General features: G+C 34.1%; 1 protein-coding gene across 1 annotated transcript in view; it reads left to right on the top strand.

The window, feature by feature from the left end:
* Positions 1 to 397: 397 nt before the first annotated feature.
* LOC145284648 (organic cation transporter protein-like) overlaps positions 398 to 9,706 on the top strand; it is a 65,801-nt gene continuing 56,492 nt past the window's right edge. Inside the window, exon 1 of the mRNA XM_080133551.1 lies at positions 398 to 566. Within this exon, the coding sequence (XP_079989677.1) occupies positions 398 to 566 (169 nt within the window). The remainder of the gene's footprint in view (positions 567 to 9,706) is intronic.

Genomic DNA, 9,706 nt, shown 5'->3' with positions numbered 1-9,706 from the left:
TTCTACAAAAAGAAAACTGGGGAAAACAATTTTACCAATAGAACTAAACCGGTCAAAACGTCGTATCATGCAAATTCGTAAAAATTTACTGAAGTAGTTAACTAATGAATAGTCATACGGACTGACACTTGTCTCTCACATTACAGCAGACAGATAACACACATACGATATCAACCTACTTTAAGGTTGTGTATATTTATAGTGATGTTTTCGCCTATTGATAGCGGGTGGGAAGGATAGACTTCTCTTCTTGTGTGCGAGTAATACGCGCCAGCCGCCTTCAATTCAAGATGGCTACAACTTCGAAACCAGGGAAATGACACACATTTAACACTGATTTCACTGCGCATGCGTGCGCATAAATTTATACAAAGACACACGGCCACGCGCCGAAATCATGGCACAGTTGCCGGGCACTGTTCTCAAAGTATGGGATGACCAGGTTGATGTTGACCAGATATTTCGACATTTAGGACGCTATGGAAAATACCAGACCATTCTTTACGTCCAGACATTACTGGGAATTGTACCCGCAGCAGTTAATATTTTGGCTAATGTTTTTACAGGTAAAAAAAAAAAATTCATATGTCTATATCTATTTTGTTATAGGAAAAGAACTTGTGTGTGCGTGTTCGTTCCTCGTTGACTTAGAAACGGCTCGCCGATTTTTTTTTTTTTTTAATTTACCGTAAACATTATATTTTTTACATAGGAGTCATCACTTATCAAGGCCCGTAGGCCACTCGAGGATGAGGGTTAATGGATGTACATTAGTCAATGGGATTATAGCGTAGTAATCGTAAGTAGTGGAAATTTTGTAAATTGGATTAATTAGGGGGACGGTTTATCAAGAATTTGTTTACGTTAGACTTGAAGAGAATCAAATCGTAGTCAGTTGGAATACAGGAAAACGGAATAAAGGTACTTGGTGTTTCTCGAAGCCTTGTTTCTAATATCATAAAAATAATATGTGATCATTGTTGTAATGGTGTAAGAGAAAAACTCGTAGTAATTTCGATGTTCGCGGAAGAAAGACGTCAGCGAAACGTTGCGTAAAAAGGGAACATTGGAAAGAAACAGAGCAAAAAAGAAAAACATTGTCTGTCAAGAAAAAGTAGTGTACTGAAGAAGTAAATTAAAGCTGGTCTCTGACAACGTGACTTATTATTTATTGAATTATGTAGTACGATATTATTTCTGAGTATTTATTAGTATTTCGGTCAGTTCTATATTTAAAATACAATGGACACTATTTTCAATGAAATGTTAATAACTCATATTTGCAGTGTGTAGTTCATTTTGTTTTTTGTTTGTTTGTTTTTTTTTGTTTTTTTAATTTCGCTATCAAAAAATGTATCAGTTTTATCAAAACATGTTTGTTGATTAAATATATTTCTCATTCTGTGGAATCTCCAAGGGTCCTGCTAGTTATAAATATTTTGTTCATGTTTTTTTTTTCAGAATTATACAGAAAGTTTATGAAAATAAAAATAAATTAGAAATCTATAATGCGATGCAAAAATTTATTAATAATTGATTTTTCATCATTAAAATAAGACATCCAATACTTATTGGAAAGCCTCGGTTGTTTCTTCTATATTGATGTTCATCCGACAGAATGATGAAAACAATCTGTCCATCCTGGAGATATGATGCATGACCTCTACTAAATTGTGATGCAAGGTTTGCACAATCTCTAACCACACATTTCATGAGTCTACATTGCTTGATTTTGGTAGCAAAAAAGAAATCCAAGGTGCCTAGAAACAACGCCACATACAGCACCTTGTCTTTTCAAATGGTCACATATTTTAGCACGGACCAGGCTCAATATCGCTTAACTAATATATATATATATATATATATATATATATATATATATATATATATATATATATATATATATATATATATATATATACGTGTGTGTGTGTGTGTGTGTGTGTTATTTTGTATAACTTTTTAAATCATTACTATACTAGAACTAGAGATATTTAGCCAACGTTCCCCCGAAGAATCTTTACTTTCATTTTTGTTCGTCCTTTTCCATTTTTAAACTATGCAACTTTTTTTTTTCAATATAATTTTGAAAGTTTATTTCGTTCGTAAGCTTTAAGAATACATGCCCTTGAATGTAATATTGAGGTTGCGTAAAAACTCGAAATGAGTTCAGTTTTCAACGAAACGAAAAGTTGGTTTGTATCCCCTTCAGCCATATGACCCTTTTAAAACACGTAATAATATAAACTGTAAACATTATAGTTTGAATCTTCGATATCTTCGATATTCTATCTTGCAATACGGAAACCTATGAAAATTTATTTTTTTGTACTGATACAGTTTTTGAACCAGACAAAGTAAATAAAATATGGACCTCTAAAATAATGGAGAAATATTTTAACAATGTATAGAATTCGATTTTTCAAGCAAGTGCATTATTAATAAAATCTTTACGATGGAACTTTTAAAACTAATTGCGTTGATATATATTTTTATCTTTTAAAGTAAAAATAAGTTATTTAGAAATGATAGAGGAACCCATTTTGCTCTAAAAACTTTATGTAACTGAAATAGTAGTTAGTCAATTAAATCCCAACTGTTAGCATCATTTACTTAAGTCAACGTCCAGTTTAACAACATCCAACGATTGACTTTGGTATGTTGATCAGCAGAGTTTCTGAATAAAGGTCGCATTTTCTTTTCTGCCTATTATAACATACACATACACATCTATCTATCTATCTGTCTATCTATCTATCTATCGAGAGTGTGAGATTTCTGTGTTCCTCTTTAAATACGGGGTGGAATGATAAATTTGTCGCCCTAAACAAAACAACACTACAGCTTTATTTTAAAACTTTTATTCAAGTAACCTTTTCTCTTCCTTGCAACCTCTATCTCACAGAAGAGATGTTGCGAGTTTGTCTCTGATGTATCGTTATTTTCATGGAAAGTGTTCGACTGAGCTTCAATCTATGGTCCCCCCTCGCCAAACTTTCACAAGAAACACTCGTCTAGCTGTAAACACTATCAATAATTCCCCCCACTCTTTATCTGTGCCTAAATCTAAACGTAGATTCCATGAACAAAGCTTCTTTCTTAGAACTGCACGCCTGTGGAATTGTCTTCCGTTTTTCCTGCTTTCCGGCTGAGTACAATATGGTTGTCTTCAAGTCTAGCGTAAATAAGTTCTTGATGAGCCGTTCCATATAAGTTATCAAATTTTCCAAATTTTCATTACTAATGATTACTATATTGTCCAATTTCTAATGTACAATCTTTAACCCTTATCCTTGAGTGGCCTCTTGGCCTTGATAATGTGGTGATGCCTATGTAAAAAAAAAAAAAAAACATCTATTCACTGTAGACGCCTACGACATCAATCACTGCCTCGATACGTGTCCGGAACTGGGAGTATACCATTTCCATAAGCGCCGGCAGGAGCTTAGCAAATACTCGCCAGAGGGCGGCGATCAGGATGGCTTTGGTGTTGTGCGAAGTCATGTTGGTGATGTTCTCGACGTATGACCAAACGAAGTAGTCCAGCGAGTTCAGGTCATAGGAGAGAAGGACAACGAGAGAACGATACAAAGTTATAGAACTCTATCTGAAGCCAATCCTGGATCTCTTTGGACTTGTGGGCTGACGCCGAGTCCTGCTGCCACACCCTGGGTCTGCCAGCGGCCACGTGATTGCACCAGGGGATCATCACACTCTTCAGCACATCCAGGTACACTTTCAAGCCGACTTCAGAAATGTGAGGAGGCATGATGTGGCCCTCACTCTAAACCACGCCAACGTTGAACCATCTGCATTTTGAGGGTGCTGGAAATGGTCCTGTTGTCATAACTTGGATAGGAAGAAAGCATGAATTGTACAGCGGCGCATCTCCATTCCCACTCATTGAACATTGTGTCACTTTCAGACATGACAGAAGACTTCTATCGCTCTTGGGATTAGTACGCAACGAGCCAACTAATAGATAGTCTGTCACCAAAAAAGAAACCCGGTTTTCATCAAACGGAAATGGAATCATGTGGTCTTTTCTAGTGTGATAATTATCGTTCCACCCTGTATGCCTGTCTTCGTATAGCCGTGAACCGCGTGCTGCCGAATTGAGTGAGAAATTCATTCACAAATATTTTTTATCTTTTGAATAAATGCAGCTTACTTCAGCTTAAAAAAACGGAAATTCTATTTATGTCGGTTTTAGCAAATAATTAAAAATAAATACAATTAAAATTAAATTAAATTAATCAACTTTAAATAGTATTCTTAAACGCAACAATTAAAACTATTAAATTAAAAATAATTATTAAATTATTAAAATTCTGTTACTAAGAACTATTAATAACATTCATCAAAATAGATGTTTTTCTATATAAATTACTTAACTACTTGAGTGTAGATTTTAGTTTAATAATAATATATATAGACATTAATGGAAAATAAAAGTGACTAAAATCAGTTTTTAGTTTAGCAATTAATTTCTAGAAACATTCTACCTTTTGCATATATGTTATAGCCCTGTTAAGGGTTGCAAAGAAAAACAGACTCCCAAAATAAAGTAACATGCATTGCAAAGCATACAAGATGTGGGTTGTCCGTCGAAGCCGACGAGCGACATAGGTTGGTTCACCGGATATGGACTGGTTATTTATTTGTTCCCCACAAAACAAAATGTGACACAAGGTCAGTTTAATGTGGGAGATTACCAGTTCCCCTCAAAAGGAGCATACTGCAAAAATAAAATCATCTTAGTATAGAAGGGTTTCCCCTCCATTGAGTAAGGACAATTAATTTGAGTGCAGCATCTAAGCAGACACCACACTTCAGCCACCAGTGCCGGATATCGACTGACACTTGACGGCTTAGTCTTCCTATATAGATTGGAATAGTCTATCATTGGTTGGTTCCAACAACCCCACCTCCCTAAGCTGATAACTTCGGACGGTGTATCAGTATTTTTCCTCTTTTGCTAGATCATAAACGGCCCGGTAATTTTCATTTTTCTGCCTGAAGGTCGTGGATCTGGTGTGATTTGGAGAGACTCAATATCAAATACGTCGTAGACGGTTTCAATAGCGTCTGCTTCTTGGGGAATTCATTGTCTAGGCGAATATTTTTTTAACCTGCAAGAAAAACGTTTTCTGTCATTATTTTCATGTATTAATCGCAAGAATTTAATAAAACAAATGATTACTTGCGTGGGTAGATTCTGCCACAAGTAATTAAGAGTCAATAAACCTCATCTCGGGCCCCGCTTGTAATAATCCATCAGACAATGGCGATATTGTCCCAGGGGTTTTCACTAGTGTTGTTAACCTGATCAACTGTCTAATTTAAAGAGAAGCTGGTTAAAAAGGTGTAGCAGTTGTGGAAAAACAGTTCGAGTGCTATTATTTTGCACCATATAATAAATTCGAGTGACGCTGACTTCGGAAAATAATGTTCCAATACTGGGAAAACTAGAGTTGCGACTTGTGCATGTTTTGATGTAGCTGAAGTTTCGTATCCGGTGCATTCGTCTGCAATCGCATGCACATTTACGACTGGGTTGATTGGCGAGGGTGTCATCACTAGAGCTAGGAAAACAGCATATTCTTTTCATTGTTTTGACTCTCGAGTGTGTATCTGTTGATATCTTATATGCTTTTATATAGAGTGATGTGGTTTTCGGTTGATTAACTGTGTCTGTGTTGGATATATACTCGAGAATCAAAACAATGAAAATAGTATGCTGTTGTCATAGTTCTAGTCATCACTTTAGGACTAGCGATAGTACACCTTGCCTGATTTTGGTTTCTTGGCTTGTGCTTAGGCGCTGTTCTCGTTAGGGGAGAGATACATTTGTTCGGTCTATAATCTTCGGTTTGTTTGCGCCTTGTGTTTGGCTTTTCGTGGCTTAGAACAAAAAATGTTTACTTTTAATTTGTTTTTCAGTACATGAGCGTCTGTTGTACTTTTTATTCTCGTTTTGAAAAAATAGTACTTGGTTATAGGGTTGGATCAAATGCAATTGTATTTGTATTTCAATTGTATTTAAATACAATTTTAATGTAATTGTATTTGTATTTTAACATCACAAGAAAAAGTAAGTTGTCTTTGTATTATGGCATCCAGGAAAATAGTATTTTGTATTTGTATTTATATTTGAAAGAGAGAAAGAGAGAGAGAGAGAGAGAGAGAGAGAAGGAAACTTTCAGAGCTCTAATGATAATAAAATGCAATGTGGACATGATATAGAACGTAATGTAGATGTCAAATTTGGAAGGAAATATTTCTTTTCTTTTCTTTTTTTTTTCATATTTTCAGATTTCTTTATTACTTTGAAAAAAAAGTACTTATATTTGTTTTTGTTTAAATCAGTTAATGTATTTTTATTTGTGTTTTGAGATTGAGGAATAAAAGTATTTGTATTTGTATTTCTGGTAACCTAAACGAAAGTATTTGTATTTGTATTTCAATTGTTAAAAGTCAGTATTTGATCCAACCCTACTTGGTTAGTTCCATAATTTTAATTCATAAATGCAGTCCGACTCGAGTAGATTAGTGGTATTCCTTAATGCATAAACTTTTAATTTTTTTCGTCTTTCCCAATGCCACGTTCGCTAAAAATTCACCTGCTAAGTCAATTTGCGTACTGTGAACGGAACGGCCTTTGCTCTTTTGTGTGTCCTCAGCATTATTGATCTAGTCAATTTCTTCTAGGTATTTAAATTTATTATCGAAAAGTCTGAACTCGAATCGAGTTGCACTTTTATTTCTTTATCATGAATGTTCGAAGTCACATATTTTCGCAACCTTTCTCCGTTATTTTCAGTCTCCGCCAAACACACTCGGGTTTAGTATTTAATTTTATTTTTGCAATGAGTACCTTTGTGTCCTATTTGTTTACATATTCAACATTTTCTTGGTAATACTAAACATTCGAGCACTCTACTAACTGAGCAAATGCGCCACACACACAAGAAAACCTATTAACTGACACAGATCAAACAAACCGCAGTGAAATCTGACAATGGATTGAACCTACCTGTGTGTAGCGTGTTTGCTCACTTAATAGAGTGTTCGCGTCGCATGAAAGAGACTCGGATTTCATATCTCGAGTTTATGTGTCTAACTGATGAGTCCAAAATGAGGGCGAAATTCGAATCTCCCGGTTTGCTGGCTGCTATGGCTCTTGTGAGCTACAACGTTGTCTGGCTGTGGAAATAATTATATATTCTCTCACATTCTGAAGACTCTATTGCTGATTGCTCGCTAGGTTAGCGTGTCGTGGTGGTATCGTCCTTATGAGTATAAAATTCCTACTTGTGAGACGCCGGCTTGTTCGGTACGAGGTAGGTTAAATCCACTGTCGGATTACGCCACAGTTTGCTTGATCTGTGTCAATTAATAAGTTGTCTTGTGTTAGTGGCGTGATTGCTCAGTTGCTAGAGTTCTCACCTTGCGTGCAAGAGATTCGTGTTTCAAATCCCAAGTTCAGATGTGTCTAACTGATGAGCCCAAAATGAGGGCGAGGCTCGAGGCTTGGACTTCCAGTTTGTTGGCTGTCATAGATTTTGTGAGCTGCGGCGTTTGTATATTCTCTCACATTCTGAATATATATATATATATATATATATATACAGGGTGTTTCAAAAGTCTTGGGAACATAAAGATTTTTAATAACTCAAAAACTATTAGGAGTTAAAAAATGAAATTGGTACCGTTGGAAAGGTTAAAGTTTCAAGTTTTGTGGGGAATCTTCAAACTTGCTCAATATGAGCACCATTCGTCATACGGCAGACATCTAGTCGATAGTCCATTTCCTGCCAAACGCGTTCCAGCATCTTGACGTCAATGGTTCCCACAACTGCCGTTATTCGAGCCTTTAGTTCGTCAATATCTCTTGGAAGGGGCGGCACATAGACTTGTTGCTTGACAAAGCCCCAAAGGAAAAAGTCACACTCAGTACCCATATGCGAGTGCTATGCTTGTTAACTTTGCCATTCAGATAGAAGGTCGCCTCATCGCTAAAAACAAGCCGGTCATCAAAGCCGTTATCTTCCAACTTCTCTTGCATTGCAATGCAAAAGTCACGGCGAAGTGGCTTATCAGTGTCCTTCAACTTTTGGACTAACTTGAGCTTGTAAGGTACCATTTGCAGTCGTTTCCTTAAGACACGCCAGACAGTTGCTGGAGCAAGCTGAAGTTCCCTGCTGGCTCTTCTCACTGATTTACGGGGGCTCTGCTGAAAGGCTGTCCGGACTTGCTCAACTGCATCTTCTGAAGTTGAAGGGCGACCTGTTCGCTTACTTGGGCACAAACACCCATCTTTCACAAATTTAGCATGCCATCTGACAATGGGTTTCCTTTCAGGGACTTCTTTTTTAAATTTCCTGCGAAATGCACGCTGAACACATGTCCACGATTCAGTCTTTGCAAATTGGAGGACGCAAAACGCCTCGTCTTGTTTAGAGAACGGCATTACTGCACATGGAAAGATAAGACGAAAATCATTAGTATGACCAAAAACTTGATTAAGCAAGCTTTAAAATGGCACCAGTTTCATTTTTCTACCTGGAATAGTTCATGAGATATACGCATTTGTAATGTTCCCAAGACTTTTGAAACACCCTGTGTGTGTGTGTGTGTGTGTGTGTGTATATATATATATATATATATATATATATATATATATATATATATATATATATATATATATATATATATATATATATATATATATATATATATATATATATATATATATATATATATATATATATATATATATATATATATATATATATATATATATATATATATATATATATATATATATATATATATATATATATATATATATATATATATATATATATATATATATATATATATATATATATATATATATATATATATATATATATATATATATATATATATATATATATATATATATATATATATATATATATATATATATATATATATATATATATATATATATATATATATATATATATATATATATATATATATATATATATATATATATATATATATATATATATATATATATATATATATATATATATATATATATATATATATATATATATATATATATATATATATATATATATATATATATATATATAAAAATTCACCTGTCATCATTTTATAAAAATGGAATCGTCTGATAGTCGAGAATAAAATTCTAGCAAACAGGACTGAACGGTTTACAAACTTTTATATATATATATATATATATATATATATATATATATATATATATATATATATATATATGTTTTGTCTCCCCTCTTTTGGAAATAGGGTACAATTAAATATATCTTCAATATTAAATAATCCTTATATATTGTGAAATCTATTTCATGTATGAAAATGAAAAAGGGGAGATATAACATATGAGAAATATTTGGAACCTGGTCTCCCTTTGCTGTTATTTCAAATCATTTGAAACACTAGATTTAGTCTATCCTCCATCAACGCTATAGGTTTTGATAAAATATAAGGTATTTTGTAATTCAGATGCAAAACTAGGAGAACAACTGACTATGATTGAAATATTTTATGGCTGTAAAAAAGTGTCAAAATTAGACTATGGATGATAGGATATGCCCTTAATGTGTGAAGAGCTAATGTCACATAACTCACTACACAATTCAAGCCATTGCGTTTCCAATGAGCCTTC

This window comes from Euprymna scolopes, chromosome 9 (assembly GCF_053919585.1).
Source record: "Euprymna scolopes isolate OS-2025 chromosome 9, ASM5391958v1, whole genome shotgun sequence".
NCBI classification, from domain to species: Eukaryota; Metazoa; Mollusca; class Cephalopoda; order Sepiida; family Sepiolidae; genus Euprymna; species Euprymna scolopes.
This window is presented reverse-complemented; position numbering and strand designations above follow the sequence as displayed.